At 45.6% G+C, this 26373-nt stretch overlaps 1 protein-coding gene across 3 annotated transcripts; it reads left to right on the top strand.

Annotated features, from left to right (window-relative positions):
• The first annotated feature begins 397 nt into the window (after positions 1 to 397).
• On the top strand, positions 398 to 15445 carry LOC119952411 (oral-facial-digital syndrome 1 protein-like). Of its 3 annotated transcripts, XR_005457848.1 has the most exons (3): positions 398 to 717; positions 8023 to 9481; positions 14440 to 15445. XR_005457848.1 is itself a non-coding variant. In XM_038776144.1 (2 exons), exons 1-2 carry the CDS (start codon positions 709 to 711, stop codon positions 9328 to 9330), a joined length of 1317 nt encoding a protein of 438 aa, XP_038632072.1. In that variant the 5' UTR covers positions 398 to 708; the 3' UTR covers positions 9331 to 10194. The 3 variants fall into 3 exon arrangements, 2 of the variants coding, with proteins under 2 accessions (XP_038632072.1, XP_038632073.1); XM_038776144.1 differs by lacking the exon at positions 14440 to 15445 and having other exon boundaries at positions 8023 to 10194; XM_038776145.1 differs by lacking the exons at positions 8023 to 9481; positions 14440 to 15445 and adding an exon at positions 3761 to 5261 and having other exon boundaries at positions 502 to 717.
• Positions 15446 to 26373: the final 10928 nt, after the last annotated feature.

Below are 26373 nucleotides of genomic sequence, written 5' to 3' on the forward strand. Positions count from 1 at the left end.
GCGGCGTTTCTCTCTCTGATCGGCCGCAGTTAATGACTGTCTTCTGTGCAGGGGCGATATCCAGCAAGGCGCCTGCGCGGCCGCCATTTTGGGTAGCGCTGCCTGACCTCCATCTTGCTCGGCGACCGTTTGAACAGGGCGCTTGCGCGGCCCCATTTTGGGGGCGCTGCCTGACCGCCATCTTGGGGGCGCTGCGTGACCGCCATCTTGCGCGTCGACCATTGCAGCGGGGCCCCTGCGCGGCCGCCATCTTGGGGGCGCTGAATGACCGCCATCTTACTCGCAGGCCATGTGCAGCAGGGCGCCTGCGCGGCCGCCATCTTGCACGGCGACCATTGCAGCGGGGCCCCTGCGCGGCCGCCATCTTGGGGGCGCTGAGTGACCGCCATCTTACTCGCAGGCCATGTGCAGCAAGGCGCCTGAGAGGCCGCCATCTTGGGGGCACTGAGTGACCGCCATCTTACTCGCAGGCCATGGGCAGCACGGCGCCTGCGCGACCGCCATCTTGCTCAGCGGCCACGTGCAGCGGTGCGCATGCGCGGCTATCCTGGACCCGGAAGCGAGAATCTTGTGAATTTTTCTCGTGGATTGAGAGTGAAATTCCTTTGGAAAATCCTTTAGGAAGAGGAGGATTTACTAACGGGAAACTCAAACCAAACATCACATCACCTGACAGAGTCACTCGACCTGAATATCATCCACCTTTCAATGTGGGAGGTAAAATGTTTGTCTTTTCTGTCTGCACAAAGATTTCAGATATTAGAGTGACTGGGAAACTTTTAATGACTTTTCCAGGTTAAATTTGAGACTAATTACACCAATCACATTGGGCATGTTAATTTGCTGTTGTACTCTCATGCATGCTGGTAAATTTTAAAAACAACCACATCAGCTAAACTGGGCAGACTCTTTCCCCTCGGTTTCTGTGGCTAATAGCACCCTGTTTCCCTCGGTTTCTGTGGCTATGACTCATCTTTCATTCTCACTCCACAGTATAAATATTTCCCACTCTCTCTGTCTTAGCTTTGACAAAGAGTCATCGGACTCGAAACGTTAGCTTTTTTCTCTCCCTACAGATGCTGCCAGACTTGCTGAGATTTCCCAGCATTTTCCCTTTCGTTTCAGATTCCAGCATCCGCAGTAATTTGCTTTTATCGACTGCTGACCTTGCTATTAGTCAGAGTTACGATCCACGGTTTTGATTAAAGTTTGTTGTTCCGAGGGCGGCACGGTGGCGCAGTGGGTAAAAGCAAATTACTGCGGATGCTGGAATCTGAAACCAAAGAGAAAATGCTGGAAAGTCTCAGCAGGTCATCTGGTCTCGAAACGTTAATTCTTTTCTCTCCCTACAGATGCTGCCAGACCCGCTGAGATTTTCCAGCATTTTCGCAGTGGTGCAGTGGTTAGCACTGCTGCACACTGTGCCGAGGAACCGGGTTCGATCCTGGCCCCAGGTCACTGTCCGTGTGGAGTTTACACATTCTCCCCATGTCTGCGTGGGTCTCACCCCCACAACCCAAAGATGCGCAAGGCAAGTGAATTGGCCATGTTAAATTGGCCCTTAATTAGAAAAGAAACGAATTGGGCACTTTAAATTTAAAAAAAAGTTTGTTGATTTTGGTGCATTTCATTTAGCTCATCATGGCTACAATGGCCAACAAATAGGTATTCCGCCTAATCCCAATTTCCAGATTGTGACCTGTAGCCTTTGAGGTTACATCAATTCAAATGTCTATCCAAATACTTTAAAAATACTGTGAGGGTTTCTGTCATCATTTCAGGCTGTGTGTCACAGATCCTCACCACCCTTGCACCCTCTAAACCTCTTACTTTTCCCCAAAATCTCTGCCCCCTTGTTATGGATCCCTCAACCAAAGGAAATAGGACCTCTGAATTTTATACATTTCATTTAGGTCTCCCCTCAGTTTTTTCTGTTCCAAAGAAAGCAAGAAAGCAATGCCAGTTTATCCAAACTTTCCTCAGAGCAAACATTGTCAATTTCTGGCTGTTGTTCATAAATCCCCTCTGTGCTCTCTCTAGTGCAATCTTCCTGTGCACAGGAATCTAGCTCTGGCCTAACCAGTCCTGCCCTGCATTTATCATGTAACCCGTTGCCTTGTTTTCCCTCCAGCTTTCTTCCTCACTATCAAGTGTTCAATCATTTTTTGTGTCACAGGTAAACTTCTTATTCATGTTCCTACATTTACTTTCAAGTCAATGATATAAGGGTTGTTTTTTTTTGGAGGTCAAGAGTGGTTTTAATGGATATTCACTTTGCATGCATATTTTATGCTAAATTCATGTACACACACACCACCCAAATTAATTTTATTATGAGGATTATACTCGGGTATTCAAATATATTCGGGTCAAAGAAAAACAGAAGATGATCTTGTTCAAATTTCTAACTTTATTATTCGTGCCCCCCACATTTTCACATTTTTTTTAGCGACATGAAAATGTCTCTTTGTTCTTAGTGCTGTAGAATTCCTTCTCATTAATGAATTTGAATGATTGTGCTGTTTAACACACTTTTAACAATAAAGGTCCATTCTCGAGAGTTCTCAATTTCCTTTTTTTAAATGTTGTCTTTCATTCTTGGGCTTGAAAAAAATGCAAAGTACGTAAATTTTTGTGTCCTGTTATTTACGCAGGATCGGCACTTTCAAAGGTATGCAAATTAAATAAAACACTCAGTTGGCAAGTCAGTCTTGTTCGTTTAAAATAAACATACATTAGGGCAGCACGGTGGCCTAGTGGTTAGCACAACCACCTCACGGCGCTGAGGTCCCAGGTTCGATCCCGGCTCTGGGTCACTGTCCGTGTGGAGTTTGCACATTCTCCCCGTGTCTGCGTGGGTTTCGCCCCCACAACCCAAAAATGTGTAGAGTAGGTGGATTGGCCACGCTAAATTGCCCCTTAATTGGAAAAAATAATTGGGTAATCTAAATTTAAAAAAAAATAAACATACATCAGCATCGTACATTACAACATAAGACATAAAATATGGCCTACATTTTATCCCGAAAAATTGGCCAATACCTTTTGAAAGAGGGTAAACGGTGTCCCCGAAAAATTTACGCCCTGAATATTTGCGCATGCGAAAGACACTACCGCCGAAATATACAAATGGAAAAAGTCACCTGATTCGATAGCACCCGGATGTACTTCCCTCGTGAGCGAGGTTCCAACACGTGACATAATCCAGTTTTGAAAATCGTGAATGAAACGTCATTGTGTCCCGAAATTTACGTTGTTCTTCCGTTTACGTTGAGGTTTGGCGTTTATCAAGGAATCACAGGTAAGTTTGAGATTTCGTGAAACATTCTTTCGTATTTTTGTAGATGAGGGTGATTTTGAAATGTTAAAACAATTTAAATCAACCACGAAGCTTTTGTACTCGTGCTAGAAAGGCACAGTGTGCGTTTTTAGTACGATGGGGAAACCATTTTTTTCGTCTCCCGTCTTTACGTTGTCAACTCTGTTTATTATATTTTTATTTAAACCTTACAACCATAATTTGTGCTTTGGTTAATCTTTTTTAATCATACAAATGTTTTACTCATTCATGTGTGCTATTTTTTATACTGTAATTTAACCATACAATTTATTTAAAACTAAATATAAATGAATAATTAAATAAGGCAGGGTGTTTTATTTTAAGTGTAAAGATTAATTGCATCACATTATACGTGGTACATAAAAATAAGACAAGGTGAGGAACTGTTTGTAAAATGATTGTATTAATATTATTTCACAGATCTTCAAAGATGCCATCACCAATTAAGAAGAAAACAAAGGCACTGCCTAAAAAGTTGCGTACCAGATGTGCACATCGTGACCTTGACAACGCCTCCACAAGCTCTTCTTCTATCCGGGCGACTTCAAAGAAGACAAAGGAAAAGAAGCTTAAATCCAAGACTCAACAGTGGAAAGATAAAGTTGCAAAGACAAATCCACAAAAAAGCAAAGAGATAAAGACACGTGAAATGCTTTACAGCCGATACTATAGAGCACAGTGTGCAGCAGCAGCAGACACTCTAAGAAAAAGAAATCTCACTGCTAAGGAAAGGGAAGAAGCAGAGATATGGCTAAAGAGGAAAAACAATAACAATGAGACTGCCAGGATTAGGATGCAAAGAATGAATAAAAGGAAGGCAGCTGCAGGAAAGAAGGATAGACCAAAGAAAACCCAGACAAGACAGCAGCAAGCGATTTCAAGGACCAAGGAAGCCGAAAGGAAACGTAGACAGCGAGCAGGATACCTGCAAGAACAAAAGGAAGCTATTTCATCAAGAAGACGGGAGTTGTATGCAATTAAAGTCAACAAGAACAAGATGACAGCTCTGAAAGAATATGAGAAAATCATAAATGAAAAGGAAGAAAAGCTAAAGGAAATGGAAAAACAATTGAAAGCTAAGGAAATTGAGCTTGCAAACAAGAATGACGAATTACAGAACAGGACTGTTAAGGTACTAAAAGCGAACAGCATGCTTCCTAAAGAAGAAGCCTTAGATTTCCGAACTGATATTGCGAGAAATAAAGCACTGGAACGTGTAAGAAAAGCTTTGCCAAAGAGAAGGTCGCACTGTATAAATACTTTATTGGAACTAATAAAGAAATCATCACCCACTAAAGCTGTTGCTTTTAGAAAAGCTGGGCTTAGAACAGAGAACAAACTTCACGCAAGAGTGATGGAAACAATAACAACTGGACTGCAAGCTCCGTAACTGATGTACGCGGAGATGAAGTACAGGTGAAATTTATGAGAAGAGACAAAAGAGGATTCTATAGTTTCACATCTGAACGTCCGGCTACCCATCCCATGGTCGACATAGTTCAAGTAATGGCAGAACCTTCCACAGTTCAAGTTGGAAGAGCTTTTCTATACAAATTTGATGAGCAAGACTTGAGTAACATATCTTCGAAATTTGTATTAAAGTAAACAAACACGGAACAGTAATTTCCCCAGGACCAGATATTGTTGCTGAAAGTAGTTATACTGGTAGTTTTAATGTGCTCATTTAATTTTTTTTTATGAAGTTGATGTTATGTTGGTTTCCAGTTTAAAGGGACACCGATAGTTTAGTGTCCCATTTACACGCGGAACCTTGCCTTTAATTTCCATTGCGATTTATTTCTGTCGTGTATTTAACTTGGAAATTTTCATAGTAATATTTATACGACATTATGGAACAATTTCTGATGCAATGTACTTAGATACGATTAAAGTTTCTACCTGAAAACATTATTTGAATCAATAATGGTCCTAATCGCTCATTCCTGGCTCAAATCCTCAAAATGTAAATGGCTCAATTTTCATTTTTCCTCAAATCAAACATAACCAAATGTAGGTAGCTGTCAGACATGATCGTAACAAAATATTAATATTGTGTAAACTTTTATATATATATATATATCAGTTAATGAAGTAAAAATCCCAGAATTTCTTTTAAAAATTGGTGTCCTACATTTACACGGGGAACCGAGTGACTTTTCCCTTGTTGAAGCGTTCCTCCGTGGCAGAATGCTTTGTGATACTAAAATTTGTGCAAATTTCTGAAAGGTCAGTTGTTTCTCTAATTTAAAAACCCATCTTTAAGCAAATTTGATAATTTTGAAATTTTAGGTGGTATGTCACATGTTGGACCCATAATAAAAATAACTACCCATAAACGAGGAACGAAGGACCCAGTACTGAATCCTTTGAGACCCGCATTGGAAAGAGCCCTTTGATTTTCTCTATTCCTTATAGGATTTGAACGTCATATGCAAGACCAGCTTTGTTGCCTATTCCTAATTGCCCTTAAACTGAGTGGCTTGCTGGGCAATTTCAGAGGGCAGTTCAGAATTAACCACATTGCAGTGGGTTGGCCAGATCAGGTAATGATGGCAGATTTCCTTGCCAGAGGACATTAGTGAATGGGATAGATTTTTACAAAAATCAACAATCATTTAATGTTCACACAGGGACTAGCTTTCAATTCCAGATTTATTCATTGAATTTGTTTCTTCCAGCTGCCATGGTGGGATTTGAATCCGTGTCCACAGAACATTAGCCAAGGCCTCTGAATTACCTGTCCTGTGATATTACCACGGTGTCACCATCTTCCAGTCACAAAAAAACACCCAACAACCGTCATTTAGCACTTCCTGCCATTGAGGCCATTTTAAATTCAACTCCTAACTTTCTCTTGGCTCTCATGAGTCTTTAGTTTTCTGCCCAGTTTGCATTTGGGACCTTGAGATGTGGAAAGAATTAATCAATTTGTGAGAGAATCCAAAATTAGGGGCCAGAAATACATGAAAGATAAATCCCATGGGAAATAAGGAGAAACATGTTTACTCTAAGCGGTTAGGATGTGGAACTCACTCCCACAGGAAGTGGTTGTGACAAAAAGCTGGGATCTGTTCAAAAGAAAACTAGACGAGTGCTTGAGAGAGAAAGGAATAGAAAGAGAAACTGAAAGACTGAGCTGAGTAGATGGAATGGGAAGAGAAGTGTGTGGAGTATCAACACTAGCAGAAACCAGTTGGGACAAGTGGCCTGTTTCTGTTCTGTATATTCTGTGGAATTCTACTATTGGGTGGCGAACGCGGAGAAGGTGCGGTGCTGGAGGTGGGAGCGGAGGCTTTATGGATGAGGATGGAGGCAGGCTCTTGCAAGCGGTCGGGATTGCGGACGCTGGCACCGCCGTCAGTCCCGTTTGCCCCCAAGGAAGTACTCGGAGTCCTGTGGTGGTGGCCACGCTGACAATATAGAGGCAATTTTGGCAGCAGTTTAGATGAGCGCGGGGTCAAAGTTGATGCCGTTCCGAGGGAACCACAGATTTGAGCCAGGGAGGGTGGGTGCCGAGGTTTCAGGGATGGGAGGGGCGAGGAGCAATGGAGATGAATGACTTGCTTTCGAAGATCGGTTTACAAGTTTTGAGGAGTTGGGGAGAGGTCCCATCAGGGGAGGGTTTCGGGTACATGCAGAAAAAGGATTTTCAGATCTTTCCGGTGGCACCGCCTTCCTCGTTGCTGGAGGGGCTGTTGTCGGTGATGGGGCCGGAGGGGTGGGGGTCATCCTGGCAATCTCTGGGAGGATTTTGGAGGAGGGTAAGGTGTCTCTCGAGGGAGTGCAGGCTAAGAGGGAGAAGGAGCTGGGGGATGGCGCTGGAAGAGGGGTTGTGGTGTGAGGTGCTGCGGAGGGTGAATGCCTCAATCTCGTGTGCGAGGCTGGGGTTGATAGAGCTGAATGTAGTACACAGAGCGCATCTGACAAAGTCGAGGATGAGTCGGCTGTTTGAGGGTATTTGTGAGCAGTGTGGGGAGGGGACTAGCCAATCACGTTCGCAGGTTCTGGTCCTGCCCAAAGTTGGAGGAATTTTGGGGGTGGTTCTTCAGCGCCATGTTGGCGATCTTGTATGTGGACTGAGCCCAGATCTCTGGGGGCCATATTCAGACTTGCCGGAGTTGCAGACTAGAGTGGGACAGATGTTTTAGCCTTCGCCTCGTTGATCGCTTGCATTTGTGTCCTGTTGGGGTGGAGGTCAGCTTCTCCCCCCTGTGACTCAGTGCGGCTGGGGGATTTAGAAAAAAAAAACATTATAGAGTACCCAATTATTATTATTTTCCAATTAAGGGGCAATTTAGCTTGGCCAATCCACCTACTCTGCACATCTTTTGGGTTGTGGGGGTGAAACCCACGCAGACATGTGGAGCATGTGCAAACTCCACACGGACAGTGACCCAGAGCCGGATTCGAACCCGGGTCCTCAGCGCTGCAGTGGCTGCGGGATTTAATGGAGTTCTTTGTACTTTTAAAAAAAGGGGAAATTTGCTTTCAGAGGGGTTCCATAAAAGATGGAGTTTGTACTACATTTCGGGGAGCTGGTTCCCGTTGGCTGCTGGGACGGGACGAGGTGGGGGGTTTATTTTGTTTTGTAATGTAATGTGTGTTAAATGTTAAAATTTGAACTAAAGCACTTGTTATTTAAAAAAAAATCACTAACCATGTTCTTTTGCATTTACTTACAGATCCGGAGATTCTTCGATCCACATGACCCGGCCAGACCTGACCCGGTAGGACTCAATCGGCGACCTGACTTTGACCTGGAAACAGAAGAGGCCCGACAAGTGGGCCCAACGTGGCTTGAAGCAAGACGCAGCATTCAAAGTGCCCAACCCGGCATCCATCCACATGGCCCGATCCGACTCGTCTCGGAGGGGACCGCCCAGTGTCCTGATCCACCTGATCGGGAAACAGAAGAGGACCGACGGGTAGGCTCAACCAGGCCGAGATCGAGGCCCAATCTTGGGAGCATCCGACCAGGTGCCCCGGACCAACCTGACCCAGAAAGACCCTGCCAAGGACCCGAACACAACGTAACCATTCCCAAAGCAGTGAAGACCACACGCGAGGACCCGAACACGCTGAAAGGAAGACCCCACCACGTGGAGCCCCAGGGCCTGACCGCGCCCCAAAAATGCCCACCCGGTGACCCCGAAATCGCAACCGGAGCCCAGGACCCTTCCAGACCCGACAACCTACCTTCCACAAGGTCAGACGTCTCTCCTCAGATTCCGAGACCACTGAAAAGCAGCAACCCGCCTAGGAAACGAGGGAAACGTGGCGGTTTGCAGGTGAGACTAAAACAACACGGTTTCAAATCCCCTCTCCCCAGCATATTCCTGGCAAACATCCAAGATATCGAAAGCAAGCTGGACGAGCTTAAAACTAGACTTACTTCTCAGAGGGAAGTGAGAGACAGCTGTGTGCTCTGTTTCACAGAGACATGGCTCACCCCCGCCTCACTGGACTGCGCCATACAACCTGACGGCTTCTCAATTCACCGGATGGACCGCATGGCGTCGTCGGGCAAAACGGAGGGTGGAGGGGTTTGCCTCCTCATCAACAACTCCTGGTGCTCGGATGTGGCAACCCTGGCGACCCACTGCTCCCCGGATCTGGAATACCTGATTGTGAAGTGCTGCCCAGACCACCTTCCACAGGAGTTCACTTCAGTCATTATCATGGCGGTCTACATCCCACCCGAGGCAGAAGTGAAGAATGCGCTTGATGAATTGTCCACCGCTGTAAATAAAAATGAAACCGAATACACGGAGGCTTTCTTCATCATGGCCGGGGACTTCAACCAGGCCAACCTCAAGAGTGTGCTGCCAAAATTCCACCAACACATCTCCTGTCCCACCAAGGGCCCTGACATCCTTGACCACTGCTACACAAACATCAAGGGCGCCTACCGCTCCATTGCCCGACCACATTTCGGAAATTCGGACCACAAGACGGTGTTCCTTCTCCCAGCATACAAGCAGACGGTTTAGCAGGAAAATCCGGTTAAGAAGGTCGTGCAGTGCTGGTCCATTGCAACAGAAGAGCTCCTACGCGACCGCTTGGAGTCAGCGGACTGGTCCATATTCAGGAACTCAGCGGCCCACCTAGATGATCATGCCACTATGGTCACAGACTTCATCAGTAAGTGTGTCGAAGACTGCGTGCTAAAGAAGGTAGTACGTGCGTTCCCCAATTGGAAACCATCCAAAGATGTGCAGGTTGGGTGGATTGGCCGTGAAAAATTGTCCAAAATTCTATGATTAACCTAGGACAAAAGTTCGGCGCAACATCGTGGGCCGAAGGGCCTGTTCTGTGCTGTATTTCTCTATCTCTATCTCATTGTTTAACCAGGAGATCGACTTCCTACTGAAGTCCAGGTCTGAGGCGTTCAAGATGGGTGATCCTGACCTGTACAAAAAATCTGGGTACGACCTCTGCAAAACCATCAGGGACACCAAGAGACATTAGCAGACTAAGCTCGAGTCACAGGCTGACGGCACAGACTCTTGTCGATTGTGCCAAGGCTTACACAATATAAAGGACTATGAAGCAAAGCCATGTAGAATCTCCGGCGGCAGCACACACCTCCACAATAAACTCCTTGTATTCTATGCTCGTTTTGAATAGGAAACCATCAAACAGTTGCCAACTGCCCCAGCAGCTTCGGACACACCCATTCCTACTGTCATAGCTCAAAAGTCAGATCAACCTTCTTGAAAGTGAACCCTTGGAAAGCAACTGGTCCTGACGGAATCCCTGGTTGTGTACTCAGATCCTGCACGGACCAGCTGATGAGTGTGTTTGGGGACATCTTCAACCTCTCCGTTTCGAGGTTCCCATATGCTTCAAGAAGACCACCATCATAAGAACTAGGAGCAGGAGTAGGCCATCTGGCCCCTCAAGCCTGCTCCGCCATTCAATGAGATCATGGCTGATCTTTTGTGGACTCAGCTCCACTTTCCGGCCCAAACACCATAACCCTTAATCCCTTTATTCTTCAAAAGATTATCTATCTTTATCTTAAAAACATGTAATGAAGGAGCCTCAACTGCTTCACTGGGCAAGGAATTCTATAGACTCACAACCCTTTGGGTGAAGAAGTTCCTCCTAAGATCAGTCCTAAATCTACTTCCCCTTATTTTGAGGCTATGACCCTAGTTCTGCTTTCACCCGCCAGTGGAAACAACCTGCCCGCATCTATCCTATCTATTCCCTTCATAATTTTTAATGTTTCTATAAGATCCCCCCGATCCTTCTAAATTCCAACGAGTACAGTCCCAGTCTACTCAACCTCTCCTCATAATCCAACCCCTTCAACTCTGGGATTAACCTAGTGAATCTCCTCTGCCCACCCTTCAGTGCCAGTATGTCCTTTCTCAAGTAAGGAGACCAAAACTGAACACAATACTCCAGGTGTGGCCGCACTAACACCTTATACAATTGCAACATAACCTCCCTAGTCTTAAACTCCATCCCTCTAGCAATGAAGGACAAAATTCCATTTGCCTTCTTAATCACCTGTTGCACCTGTAAACCAACTTTCTGTGCACTAGCACACCCAGGTCTCTCTGCACAGCGGCATGCTTTAATATTTTATCGTTTAAATAATAATCCCGGTGCCAAAGAAGAACCAGGCAATGTGCCTCAACGACTACCGCCTGGTGGCCCTGACATCTATCATTATGAAGTACTTTGAGATGTTGGTCATGAGACACATCAACTCCATACTCCCGGAATTCCCAGATCCACTACAATTCGCATACCACCACAACCGGTCCACAACAGACGCCATCTCCCAGGCCCGACAATCATCCCTGGAGCATCTCAACAACAAGGACTCCTACATCAGACTCCTATTCGTTGACTATAGCTCCGCCTTCAACACCATAAACCAGCCAAGCTCGTATCCAAACTCCAAAACTCCTCACTCTGCAACTGAATCCTCGACTTCCTGACCCACGGACCACAATCAGGAAGGGTAAACAATGTCGTCATCTCCACGATATCCTCAATAACGGGGCCTCGCAAGGCTACGTAATGAGCCCCCCCCTGCTACACTCCTTATATACACACGACTGGGGCAGCACGGTGGCATAGTGGTTAGCATTGCTGCTTCACGGCGCCGAGGTCCCAGGTTCGATCCCGACTCTGGGTCACTGTCCGTGTGGAGTTTGCACATTCTCCCCGTGTCTGCGTGGGGTTCTCCCCCACAACCCAAAGATATGCAGGGTAAGTGGATTGGCCACGCTAAATTGCCCCTTAATTGGAAAATATGAATTGTGTACCCTAAATTTTTAAAAAACACACACGGCTGTGTGGTAAAATGCCCTCCAACTCCATTTACAAGTTTGCCGATGACACAACCGTAATAGGTCAGATGTCAAACAACGACGAGTCAAAGTACAGGAATGAGATAGAGAACCTAGTGGCTTGGTACAATGGCAGCAATTTCTCCCTCAATGTCAACAAACTAAAGAGCTGGTCATCAACTTCAGGAAGCAAAGTATTGTCCACACCCCTGCCTGCATCAATGGTGCCGAGGTGGAGATGGTTGACAGCTTCAAGTTCCTAGTTGTGAACATCACAAACAATCTGTCCTGGTCCACCCACGTCGACGCTACGGCCAAGAAAGCACAACAGCGCCTATACTTTCTCAGAAAACTAAGGAAATTCAGCATGTCTAAATTGACTCTTATAAATTTTTATAGATATGCCATAGAAACCATCCTATCTGACTGCATCACTGCCGGGTATGGCAACTGCTCAGCCCAACACCATAAGAAACAACAGAGAGCTGTGAACACAGCCCAGTCCATCATGCAAACCCGCCTCCCAATCATTGACTCTGTCTACACCTCCCGATGCCTTGGGAAAGCGCGCAGTATAATCAAAGACCCCGCGCCCCCGGGTTATTCTCTCTTCCAACCTCTTCCATCGGGCAGAAGTTACAAAAGTTTGAGAACATGCGCCAAAGATTCAAAAACAGCTTCTTCCCCACTGTTACCAGACTCCTGAATGGCTCTATTATGGACTGAACTGATCTTTCTACACTACCCCTCTCCAGTTGTAGCACTATATTCCATATGCTGCACCCGATATCTTATGTTTATGTATTTACATAGTGTATTTATGGTACGTTCTATGTATTCATGTATGGAGCGATCTGCCTGGACTGTCTGCAGAACAATACTATTCATATGTGACAATAAATAAATGAAATCAAAATCAGAGTGACTCTCTTCATCAGGACCTGAATGAGGAAGCAGAAATATTTGTCTGTTTGATCTGTGGGAAAATATTTCAAACATCAGTGTGACTGGAAAAGCTCCGAGATTTGATTTGATTTATTATTGTCACATGTATTAGTATGCAGTGAAAAGTATTGTTTCTTGCATGCTGTACAAACAATGCATACCGTACATCGGGAAGGAAGGAGAGACTGTGCAGAATATATGGTTACAGTTCGTAGCTAGGCTGTTGAGAAAAGATCAACTTAATACAAGGTAGGTCCATTCAAAAGTCTGATAGCAGCAGGGACGAAGCTGTTCTTGAGTCGGTTGGTATGTCATCTCAAACGTTTGTATCTTTTTCCTGACGGAAGAAGGTGGAAGAGAGTATGTCCGGGGTGCGTGGGGTCCTTAATTTTGCTGGCTGCCTTTAGAAGGCAGCAGAAATTGTAGACCGAGTCAATGGATGGGAAGCTGGTTTGCCTGATGGACTGGGCTACATTCACAACCGTTTGTAGTTTCCTGCAGTCTTGGGCAGAGCAGGATCCATACTAAGCTGTGAAACAACTAGAAAGAATGCTTTCTATGGTGCATCTGTAAAAGTTGGTGAGAGTTGTAGCTGACATGCCAAATTTCCTTAGCTTCTGAACAAGTAGAGCCGTTGGTGGGCTTTCATAACTGTAGTGTTGGCATGTGGGGACCAGGACAGGTTGTTGGTGATCGGGACACCTTAAAACATGAAGCTCTACTACGCTTCCTGAAGTCGATGATAATCTCCTTTGTTTTGTTGACATTGAAGGAGAGATTATTGTCGTCAAACCAGTTCACCAGATCATCTATCTCATTCCTGTACTCTGTCTCGTCATTGTTTGAGATCCAACCCACTACGGTGGTGTCATCAGGAAATTTGAAATTCGAGTTGGTGGGGAATTTGGTCACACAGTCATGGGTGTATAAGGAGTATAATAGGGGGCTGAGGACACAGCCTTGTGGGGCACCGGTGTTGAGGATGATCCTGAAGGAGATGTTGTTGCCTATCTTTACTGATTGTGGTCTGTGGGTTAGAAAGTTCAGGATCCAGTCACAGAGGGAGGAGCCGAGGCCCAGGCCACGGAATTTGGAGATGAGTTTTGTTGGAATAATGGTGTTGAAGACTGAGCGGTAGTCAATAACTAGGAGTCTGACATAGATGTCTTTGTTATCTAGGTGTTCCAGGGTAGAGTGCAGGGTCATGGAGATGGCGTCTGCTGTGGACCTGTTGTAATGGGAGGAGAACTGTAGTGGATCAAGGCAATCCGGGAGGCTGGAATTGATGCGTGCCTTGACTAACCTTTCGAAGCACTTCATGATAATGGATGTCAGAGCCACTGGACGATAGTCATTAAGGCACGCTGCTTGCCATTTTTTTGGTATATGGATGATGGTCATCTTCTCGAAGCAGATAGGGACCTCAGATTGTTGTAAAGAGAGGTTGAAGATGTCTGTAAGTGATGTCTGTAAGCCAACTGATCCGCGCAAGACCTGAGTGCTCTTCCGGGTACCCCAGCCGGGCCAGTGGGTTTACCTTCGAGAAGGCTGCTCTAACAGCTGCAATGGTGACCTCAGATATGAGTTCATCCGAGGCTTCCAGGGTGGAGGGTGCTCTCGCTGACCTCTTGCTCAAAGCGGGCATAGAATGCGTTGAGCTCATCAGGGAGGGGTGCATTGGAGCCGGTGATTTTACATACCTTCATCTTGTAGCCCTTTTGTCTTGCAGACCTTGCCATAGTTGGCGGGGGTCTGTGTGGCCACCCTGGGACTCTAGCTTGGTCTCGTACTGTCTTTTGGCATCTTTGATGGATCTCCTTAGATCATATCTGTTTCTTTTTATAGATCAGAGTTGCCTGACATGAATGCCTCAGACCTAGACTTCAGCAAGCAGTGGATATCCCTATTCATCCAGGGTTTCCGGTTGGGAAACACGCAGATTTGCTTCTTTGGCACACACACACCCGAGTGAGAGTGTGCCAGTGAACTGACTGTGGAAAGAGCTTTAATTGGTGACACAGCCTGAAAATACATCACGCCATTCACAGCGGGAAGAAACTGTGCACACGCCCTGTCTGTGGATAAGGCTTCACCTGATCGTCCAACCTGGAGAGGCACCAGGACAACCGGCACCATGGAGAAGCCATGGAAATGTGGGGACTGCGGGAAGGGGTTTGCTTCCCTTTGCCAGCTGGAAATTAATCGACACAGAGATACTGGGGAGAGGCCGTCCACCTGCTCTGTATGTGGAAAGGGATTTGCAGAGCTATTCAAGCTCCCTAGCCACATGTGAGTTCACACCTGGGAGAAGCCGTTCCTTTGGGAAGGAATTTGCACGATTATCCAGCCTACTGACACATCGATGTGTTTCCACTGATAGACTTTTAAATGTTCTGAATGTGAGAAGAGTTTTGAAAGCAGAAGGGAGGTGCTGACACAGCAGCGCAATCACACGGGAGAGAGGCCGTTCACCTGCTCCATGAGTGGGAAGGGAGTCGGTCAATCATCCACTCTGCAGAAACACCAGAGAACTATCACTGATGAAAGACCTTTCAGTTGCTCCATGTATGGGAAGAGATTCACTCAGTCATCCAGTCTGGTGGAGCACCAAAGAGTTCACAATGGGGAGAGGCTGTTCATCTGCTCTGTGCGTGGGAAGGGATTCACTCGTTCATCCAACTTTATGACGCATCAGCAAGTTCACGAGTAAGAGCAGGGGCTTGTTTCACTGTTGTTCATCACATCCAATCTGAAGCATGTTCGTTCAAATAATTGGAGTTTGTTTTGCTGATGGTCATGGCCCAATAACTGAGCTGGTCTTTAATGTTCTGGATAAATGTCAAATTTGCTTTAAACAGATTGTAGATTTTTGTTTAACATCACCTGTCTGGAGCTCAGAAAGGACAATATGAGAGAGGATTGTACAGCAGGAACAGAACTTCAGCCTAGAAACGGTCACTGTTCAGTGAGAGGGCAAAGCTCGGGCAAATGGAGTATAATGTGAGAAAATTGTACTTCTATAGGACCAATGTTCATGTTAATTATTTTCTTATTTAAATATCTATTGTCCATCTTTATATTTCTGGCTAGGTTTCTCTCATACTTTTCCCACAATTGTTTTATTAATTTTGATGTAGTTTGTATTCTTTCCAATCTTCTAACCTGACACTTACTTTCGCGCAAATGTGTGCTTTTTGTTTAGGCTCAATATTCTCTTTTGACTTTTTTAGTGAACCCAGATGATGGGCCCTCCCTTTGGAATTTTTCCTTTTCGTTGGAATCTATTTTGTATGTTCTGAAAATTCCCTTAAAAAAGTCTCCCACTGACCATCTAACCCGTAAGCACATTTGCCAGATCCCTCTCACTAGCTTCACCTTCATGCCCTCATAGTTGCCCTTAATCAAGTTTAAAATACTCGTTTTTTGGCGCACTCTTCTCTTCCTCTCACTGAATGTAAAAATCAATCACATTATGATCGCTGCTACCTAAGGGTTACTTCACAATGAGGTTATCAATGAATCCTATCTCATTGCACAATACTAGATCTCATATAGCCTGCCCTCTGGTTGGTTCCGGAACATGCTGTTCGCAGAAACTATCCTGAAAACATTGTATGAACTCTTCATCTATGCTACTTTTGCCCATTTGATTTTCCCAATCTATATGTAGATTAAACTCTCCCTTGATCATTGCTTTGCCTTTCTGACTACCTCCCATTATACCCTGTCCTACCGTGTTGTTACAATTTGGAAGCATCACTCCCAGAAGTGACATCTTGCCTTTATAATTTCTCATCGCAACCCAAACTGCTTCTACATCCTGGTTTCTGAATTTAGGTCATCCCTCTCTAATGTGCTAATACCATCATTAATTAAAAGAGCCACCCCTCCATCTGTTCTTAACTTTCTATCCTTCCTAAATGTCACATACCAGTACCAGCCTCCCCGAACAGGCGCCGGAATGTGGCGACTAGGGGCTTTTCACAGTAACTTGATTGAAGCCTACTCGTGACAATAAGCAAATTTTTTTTTTAACCCTTCAATATTCAAGTCCCAATCTATGTCATCCTGTAGCTATGCCTCTGTAACAGCGATCAGATCGCACTTAATGCAAATAGGATTTAATATCAGTTCATCCATCTTATTTTGAATGCTACGTGCATTTGGATGCAGAGCCTTAACTGTTGTCCTTTTATTATTTTTGTAGCATCTAGCCTTATCTGCTGAATCACTCTTAGATTTATAGCCTCTGCTCCTTGCAGTCACGGTCTGTTTATCATTTCCAATATTAGTACTTTTCACTCTTGTCTTGTCTCTACCTTGGTGTGTGCTACCGTTGGCCTCAGCTTTGTCAGTCAGAATCAGCCATGGGCAGTGGCTGGGCTGCTCCCCATAGTTGAAATGCTGGCAGCTCATTCTGTAGGATCACAAGCTTGGCATAGCCAGTTGTTAATGTGCTAGAGGGCAAGCGACTGGGAGTGAACCCAAACCCATTCCTACTGGTGAGAGACTGTTAACCTGCTCTGTGTGAGAAGAGATTCAATTGGTTAACTCACTAACTGACCCGCCAGTGCACAAGTGACTGCAGGGATTGGATTCTGCTGTTATTGCTGCTGATAATCACATCCAGGACTGAACCACGTTCATTCTGACAGTTTGCGTTTGCTTCTGTTGGTGTTAATAATCCCTGTAACTGGGCTGGAAGTTTAATATTCTGTTTAAATGTCAAATAAATCAGATTTGTTTTGACCCTTGTGTAACAAATCACGGGGCTGGAACCTGTGTTCACCAGTCAAGTGAGTAATTGTGAATTAAAAACAGGAAATGCTGGAAAAACACATTTCAGCTATGGGGAGCTTTCCTACCTGATTATTTAACATCAACTGGCGGCTCAGAAAGGCCAAACGTTGGATGATCGTACGGCAATACCAGAGCTTCAGCCTGGCAGTCCTTCAGGAACACACTGAGGGAGGCAAACGGGCACTTTGGATCTTTCTCATCTCTCTTCACTGACACTGGGTTAACATAAAAGAAATGTGTCCCAGCTTCTCTCTTAGAACATAGAACAGTACAGCACAGAACAGGCCCTTCGGCCCTCGATGTTGTGCCGAGCAATGATCACCCTACTTAACCCACGTAACCCGTATTCCCGTAACCCAACAATCCCCCCATTAACCTTACACTACGGGCAATTTAGCATTGCCAATCCACCTAACTCGCACATCTTTGGACTGTGGGAGGAAACCGGAGCACCCGGAGGAAACCCACGCACACACGGGGAGGACGTGCAGACTCCACACAGACAGTGACCCAGCCGGGAATCGAACCTGGGACCCTGGAGCTGTGAAGCATTGATGCTAACCACCATGCTACCGTGAGGACCTCTCTTCTGTGGCTCAGAGCCCTTAGGGGCTGGTTTAGCATAGGGCTAAATAGCTGGCTTTTAAAGCAGACCCAGGCAGGCCAGCAGCGCGGGTTCAATTCCTGTACCAGCCGCCACGAACAGGCGGCGGAATGTGGCGACTAGGGGCTTTTCACAGTAACTTCATTTGAAACCTAATTGTGATAAGCGATTTTTTTTTCCTTTTTTCTTCATCCATGGAACTGAAGACTCCTTTACAGCTGTGCTCAGAGCCAGTAAGAAGAACAGTAAATGCCAGAAACATGGTGTCAAATCAGAGATTAATGTAAAACTGATTTGTTCCAGACGGAAAATAAAAAGGCAGATTTAAGTTTGAAAGTGTTAAGTTTAGGGCAGCACGGTAGCATAGTGGTTAGTACAATTGCTTCACAGCTCCAGGGTCCCAGGTTCGATTCCGGCTTGGGTCACTATCTGCGGAGTCTGCACATCCTGTGTGTGCGTGGGTTTTCCTCCGGGTGCTCTGGTTTCCTCCCACAGTCCAAAAGATGTGCAGGTTGGGTGGCGTGGCCATGATAAATTGGCCTTAGTGTCCAAAATTGCCCTTAGTGTTGGGTGGGGTTACTGGGTTATGGGGATAGGGTGGAGGTGTTGACCTTGGGTAGGGTGCTCTTTCCAAGAGCTGATGCAGACTTGATGGGCCAAATGGCCTCCTTCTGCACTGTAAATTCTATGAATCTATATCAATTGGTAACCAGCGTTTCACACTGATTCAACTCTGAAGAAGCCATACGGACTCAAACATGAGCTCAGTTTCTCTCTGCTGGACATGTGTTTTTCCAGCATTTTCTGTTTTTAATTCACAATTACTCACTTGACTGGTGAACACAGGTTCCAGCCCCACGATTTGTTACATAACTCACTGCTCCCTTAATCCTCTGAGTGTTGCGAAGGTGCAGTGGTCGCGTTACAAGACCAGCAATCTAGAGACCTGGGATAAAATCTGACAACCCTGGTCCAAATCCCAAGACGGCAGATGGTGACATGTAAATTCAATATTAAAAACGGGAATTAAAAGTCTAATGACCATGATTGGTGTACAAGAAAAACCCATCTGGATTCACTTAAGGGGCAGCACGGTGACAGAGTGGTCAGAACTGCCTCACAGTGCCAGGGACCCCGGTTCAATTCCGACCTTGCGTGACTGTGGAGCTTGCATATTATCCCTGTTTGCGTGGGTCCCTCCAGGTGCTCCGATTTCCGCCCACAGTCCAAAGATGTGTAAATTAGTTGGATTGGCTATGCTAAATTGCCCCTTAGGGTGGTGTTGCAGGAATAGGGCAGGGTATGGGCCTGGGTAGGGTGGCTTTTCAAAGGGTCAGTGCAGACCCAATGGGCTGAATAGCTGCCAACTGCACCGTAGGAATTCTATGATTCTATAACACTGTTGCTTCTGTGCCAGGGACCCAGGTTCGATTTCTGGCTTGGGTCACTGGCAGAGTCTTCACCTTTACCCTGTGTCTGCGTGGGTTTCCTCCCACAAGTTCTGGTCGCCTCATTATAGGAAGGACGTGGAAGCTTTGGAACGGGTGCAGAGGAGATTTACCAGGATGTTGCCTGGTATGGACGGAAAATCTTATGAGGAAAGGCTGATTGTTTTATGAGGAAAGGTTGTTTTCGTTAGAGAGAAGAAGGTTAAGAGGTGACTTAATGGAGGCATACAAAATGATCAGAGGGTTAGATAGGGTGGACAGTGAGAGCCTTCTCCCGCGGATGGAGGTGGCTAGCACGAGGGGACATAGCCTTAAATTGAGGGGTAATAGATATAGGACAGACGTCAGAGGTAGGTTTTTTACGCAAAGAGTGGTGAGGCCGTGGAATGCCCTACCTGCAACAGTAGTGAACTCGCCAACATTGGGGGCATTTAAAAGTTTATTGGATAAGCATATGGATGATAATGGCATAGTGTAGGTTAGATGGCCTTTAGTTTTTGACTTCCCATGTCGGTGCAACATCGTGGGCCGAAGGGCCTGTACTGCGCTGTATCGTTCTATGTTCTATGTAAGTCCCAAAAGATGTGCTTGTTCGGTGAAATGGACATTCTGAATTCTCCGTGTACCCGAACAGGTGCAGGAATGTGGCAACTTGGGGATTATCACAGTAATTTCATTGCCGTGTTAATGTAAGCCTACTTGTGACACTAATAAAGATTATTATTAGCATTACACTCTTAGATACAGTTAAACGGGTTTGGAGGAAGGAACAAAATGAAGCCGTTAATCGAAATTGGGAAATTAAATCAGATTTAACATGGTTACATTTTGAAAGAAGGCCGTTTAAAAATAACATTTAATACATTAATTTTGCCTTTGATAGTACCGGAGTGGCGACTAGGGGCTTTTCACAGTAACTTCATTTGCAGGGTTAAGCCTACTTGTGACACTGATAAAGATTATTGATAAGAATCTTTATTGTCACAAGTGCTAACCACTGTGCTGCCCTAAAAATGTAAATAAATGCCCTTTCGGAAAGGAATGGCTTTGGCCAGACGAAAGGTTCTCCCGAGATTAGAACTCAATCGCTGGAATCAGAGCCCAGGTAATGATTGGGAGCAGATAATGTTCACGACTCGATTTTATTTTGCAATGACACGGTGTTAAGGTCCATCTTCAACGGACATGCGCAGTAAAACTCCGCCCCCAGCCCGCTGGTTGGAGCATGCGCGGTGCGGTTGCAGGAAGCTGGGGATGAGCTCAGTTAACAGCGATAGAAACAAACGGAGGGGAGGGGCTCTAACGGCCGAAATCGGAACGCATGCGCAGGCTGGGTGACGGAGAAACGCCCGCTTGTCGCTCGGCAGCCGGTAAGAGGCGGTGGCGGGAGGGGTTCCGGCGACTGCGAGGGTGGGAAGAAGGTTTATTAACAGCCGGTGTAGGCCGCAAACACCCAATGACAAACTGCAGTTCCGGCGATTGCAACCTCGGTGCTTTCTCCGGGGACAGGCCCTCCAGCCTGTGCCGATCACGACACATTAACGGCCGCCATCTTTTTTCTAGCGGGGAGCAGAGCGCAGGCGCGGGTATCTTGGTGATGTAACAATGAAGCCATGACGTGAGATGCCAGCTGTTGGACTGGGCTGGGCTCAGTAAGAAGTCTCACAACATCAGGTTAAAGTCCAACAGGTTTGTTTCCCATCACTAGCTTTCGGAGCTCTGCTCCTTCCTCAGGTGAATTCTTTCAGGAATGCTTTCGGAGCGCTGCTCCATCACCTGAGGAAGGAGCAGCGCTCCGAAAGCATACTTGAAAGAATTCACCTGAGGAAGGAGCAGTGCTCCGAAAGCTAATGATTCAAAACTAACCTGTTGAACTTTAAAGTGGTTAGCATCAATGCTTCACAGCTCCTGGGTCCCAGGTTCGATTCCCGGCTGGGTCACTGTCTGTGTGGAGTCTGCACGTCCTCCCCGTGTGTGCGTGGGTTTCCTCCGGGTGCTCCGGTTTCCTCCCACAGTCCAAAGATGTGCGGGTTAGGTGGATTGGCCATGCTAAATTGCCCGTAGTGTAAGGTTAATGGGGGGATTGTTGGGTTACGGGTTACGTGGGTTTAAAGTAGGGTGATCATTGCTCAGCACAACATCGAGGGCCGAAGGGCCTGTTCTGTGCTGTACTGTTCTATTTTCTATGTGGTGTTGTGAGCCTTATTACTGTAACAATGAAGGGCAGGACGTTGGGAAGTGGAGGGTCAGAGGGAGCTTGTCCACAGTCCCTGAGGCAGCAGCACAGGGAGATCAGCTGGTTCAGAAGGCAGATGAGATATTTGCCGAAGTATAGAATATAAAAGCAGGGAGGCTCTGATGGATCGGTTTAAAACACTTGTTAGGCCACAGCTGGAATATTGCATGCAGTTGTGATCGCCACCTTAGAGACAATGTTATTGCGCCTGAGTGGAGGAGATTCACCAAAATGCTTTAACAAAGGGTCAGCTGGACTCGAAACCTTTGCTCTTTTCTCTCCCCACAGACGCTGCCAGACCTGAGATTTTTCAGCATTTTCTTTTTGGTCACCAAGGTGTTGCCTGGGCTGGAATGTTTCAGTTATTAAGAGAGGCTGGAGTTCTTTTCCTCGGGGCAGAGATAACTGAGAGGGACATGATCGAGGTGTACAATATTATGAGGGACGTAGAGAGGGATGTACTTGTCCCCTTAAGTAGAGAGGTCCGTAGCCTGGGGGCATACACTTACGGTAAGGGGTAGGGGATTTGAGGCAAAGGTTTTTCACCCAGAAGCTGGTGGGAATCTGGAACTCACTACCTGAAAGGGTGGTAGAGGCAGGAACACTCACAACATTTAAGAATCATTTAGATGAGCATTTTGATTTGGAATAACATGTAAGATTTTGGAACAAGACCTGGAAAATGGGATTAGATTAGGTAGGTGTCTGATGGTCAGCACAGACACAATGGGCCTCTTTTTGTGCTGTAAACCTCCATGATTTCACCCCAGGAAGGAGCAAAAATGTGCAGGATGGTGATTTTGAGCAACAAGTGAGGAATAAATATTCCATAGAAACTAGAATTGTCCGTTCTGAATTTCTGTCTGTACTGGCAGTGATGACTTTTGTGAAATTCAGATTTGTCTCCGAAATAAAAGGATTTCTAACTTCAGGGTGACTGTCTCCTTCTGTGCTGTGACTTTGTCTCATTCTATTCTTTTATAAAAGGATCTGGAAGCACTCACACTGGAGTGATAGAGTCCAGTATACTGACTGTGGAAAGAGGTTTCTCTGGTTGCAAAGCCTGACAGCGGGGAGAAACCATACACATGTTGTGTGTGTGAATAACCATCCAACCTGGAGAGACACAAGGACACCAGCACCATGGAGAAACCGTGGAAATGTGGAGACTGTGGGAAACAATTTAATTATCCTTCCCGACTGGAAATCCATCGACGCAGTCACACTGGGGCTGAGACGATGGAAAAACCGTGCAAATGTGAGGACTGTGGGAAGGGATTCAATTATCCATCCCTGCTGGAAATTCACCGCCACAGTCACACGGGAGAGAGACCATGGAAATGTGAGGAATGCGGGAAAGGATTCAATTATCCATCCCTGTTGGAATACCATCGACGAAGTCACACTCGGGTAGGCACCATGGAGAAACCGTGGAAATGTGAGGACTGTGGCAAAGGATTTAATTTCCCATGTCTGCTGGAAATCCATCTACGCAGCCACACTGGGGAGAGGCCATTCACCTGTTGTGTGTGTGGGAAGGGATTTACTAAGTCAACCACCCTGCTAAGACACCAGCGAAATCACACCGAGGAAAAGTCCTTCAGCTGTACTTCCTGTGAAAGGTGTTTCGGGCAGTTATCCAACCTCACTGCGCACCAGCGGGTTCACACTGGGGTGAGGCCATTCACCTGCTCTGTGTGTGGGAAGGGATTCGCTCGGTCAGCCAGTCTTGTGTTACACCAACGAATTCACACTGATGAAGCGCCGTTCAGCTGCACTTACTGTGGAAAGAAGTTCAGGCAGTCCTCCAACCTCACTTCACACCAACGCACTCACACTGGGGAGAGACCGTTCATCTGCCCTGTGTGTGGGAAGGGATTCATTCATTCATCTGGCCTTTGGTCACACCGGCAAATTCACACCGAGGAGAGGCGGTTCGCCTGCTCTGTGTGTGGGAAGGGATTCACTCAATCACAACACCTACTGTCACATCAGCAAGTTCACAAGTGATAGAACATAGAAAAATACAGCACAGAACAGGCCCTTCGGCCCACGATGTTGTGCCAAACTTTTGTCCTAGATTAAGAAGAAATTAATATATACCCCAGCATTATACCATAATCCATGTACCTATCCAATAGCCCCTTGAAGGTCCCTAATGTTTCCGACTCAACTACTTAGGCAGTGCATTCCATGCCCCCAATACTCTCTGTGTAAATGGCAGTTGTTGAATTCTGCTATAACAAAAGGTCTACAAAATTATGAGGGGCATAGACAGAGTGGATAGTCAGAGACTTTTTTCCCAGGGTAGAGGGGTCAATTACTAGGGGGATGGAAATAGAGGGATACAGACCCAGGAAGTGTAGAAGATTTTAGTTTAGACGGGCAGCATGGTCTGCACGGGCTTAGAGGGCCGAAGGGCCTGTTCCTGTGCTGTACTTTCCTTTGTTCATTGAACTGCTGCTGTTAATTATGTCAATAATTGGTCTTCTGAATATATTTGGTTTGTTGCTGCTGATATTAAGAATACCTGGCTGGAGTTTAATATTCTAGATTTTCAGGATCGCACCATCTGTGATCTTTCTGCTTAATTCAATAACTCATGGTGGATATTCCATTCCAATAAAATTATGAACTTTTACTGCAAACCCATATTGATCTTTGTTGCAAAATCTACAATTACAGTTTCTGAAAGGTTCCACTGATTAATATCTCCAATTAGAAAGTGCTGATTAATGCTTGCTGACAATTCTTACTGGTAATAATAATACTCTTTATTATTATCACAAGTAGGCTTACTTTAACACTGCAATGAGGTTACTGTGAAAATCCCTGAGTCATCATACTCTGGCGTCTATTCATGTACACTGAGGGAGAATTCAGAATGTCCAATTCACACCTAACAAGCACGTCTTTGGGATTTGTGGGAGAAAACCGGAGCACCCGAAGGAAACCCACACAGACACGAGGAGAACATGCAGACTCCGCACAGGCAGTGACCCAAGCCGGGATCGAACCTGGGACCCTGGCGCTGTGAAGCTATAGTGTTAACCACTGCTACCATGCCGCCTATTATGCCTTGCACAGTCTTCACAGTGACACCTCCATTGTGAAAATAAATTATCCAGGCACATTAAACTAAATAATGAAATACTTTACAGATACAACCATAAAAGATGTGATGTGAATTGGACCATTAAGGGATAGACAGCATAATACCACAGTTAATGATAGAGAGATGACAGAAATATTCAAACATTTTGTTACCCCTCCCTTTTTCCTCGGGAGAGAACAAGTTAACATAACATTAAATAATAAGATAAGTAATGAGATAAGTTCATTTTAAATCAAGGATGTGTTAAATAAACTAACATAATTTAAAGAGGATGGATTAAGTTAACATATTTTTAAAAGTCCTTGAACTTAAAGAACTTGCCCAGGGATGGTAATCCGGTCTGTGCTACATCAATAAATAATAGCACCCTGACTAAAGTAGAGAATATAAGAACATAAAGAAAATACAAATGATTCAATTTTATGGGATGTGGGGTTTGCTGGCGAGGCAAGCATTTGATGCCCATCCCTAAACCCGAAAGTCGTGCTTGTTAGGTGAATTGGACATTCTGAATTCTCCCTTAGTGTACCCGAACAGGCGCCGGAATGTGGCGACTAGGAGATTTTCACAGTAATTTCTAAGGAGTCGTGAATGGTGTTGAACATTGTACAATCATCAGTGAACATCCCACATCTCACCTTATGTTGGAAAGAAGGTCATTGATTAAGCAGCTGAAGATGGTTGGGCTGAGGACACTACACTGAAAAATATAACAATGAACACTCAGTATGTATTTTGGATTGGATTTGTTTATTGTCACGTATACCGGGGTACAGTGAAAAGTATTTTTCTGCGACCAGCTCAACAGATCATTAAGTACATGAAAGGAAATAAAAGAAAAAACATAATACAGCAACACAAGGTACACAATGTAATTATGTAAGCACCGGCATCAGATGAAGCATACAGAGGTGTAGTGTTAATGAGGTCAGTCCATAAGAGGGTCGTTTAAGACCCTCTGGTAACAGCAGGGAAGAAGCTGTTTTTGAGTCTGTTTGTGCATGTTCTCGGACTTCTGTACCTCCTGTCCGATGGAAGAAGTTGGAAGAGTGAGTAAACCGGGTGGGAGGGGTCTTTGATTATGCTGCCCGCTTTCCCCAGGCAGCAGGAGGTGTAGATGGAGTCAATGGATGGGAGGCAGGTTCATGTGATAGACTGGGCTGTGTTCACAACTCTCTGAAGTTTCTTGCGGTCCTGGGCCGAGCAGTTGCCTTACCAGGCTGTGATGCAGCCAGATAGGATGCTTTCTATGGTGCATCTGTAAAAGTTGGTAAGAGTTAATGTGGACAGACCGAATTTCCTTAGTTTCCTGAGGAAGTATAGGCGCTGTTGTGCTTTCTTGGTGGTAGCGTCGATGTAGGTGGACCAGGACATATTTTTGGTGATATGTACCCCATGCAATTTGAAATTACTAACCATATCCACCTCGTCCCCTTTGATGCTGACAGAGGTGTGTACAGTACTTTGCTTCCTGAAGTCAATGACCAGCTCTTTAGTTTTGCTGGCATTGAGGGATAGATTGTTGTCGCTGCACCACTCCACTAGGTTCTCTATCTCCCTCCTGTATTCTGACTCG

Source organism: Scyliorhinus canicula, chromosome 17 (assembly GCF_902713615.1).
Source record: "Scyliorhinus canicula chromosome 17, sScyCan1.1, whole genome shotgun sequence".
Taxonomy (NCBI): Eukaryota; Metazoa; Chordata; class Chondrichthyes; order Carcharhiniformes; family Scyliorhinidae; genus Scyliorhinus; species Scyliorhinus canicula.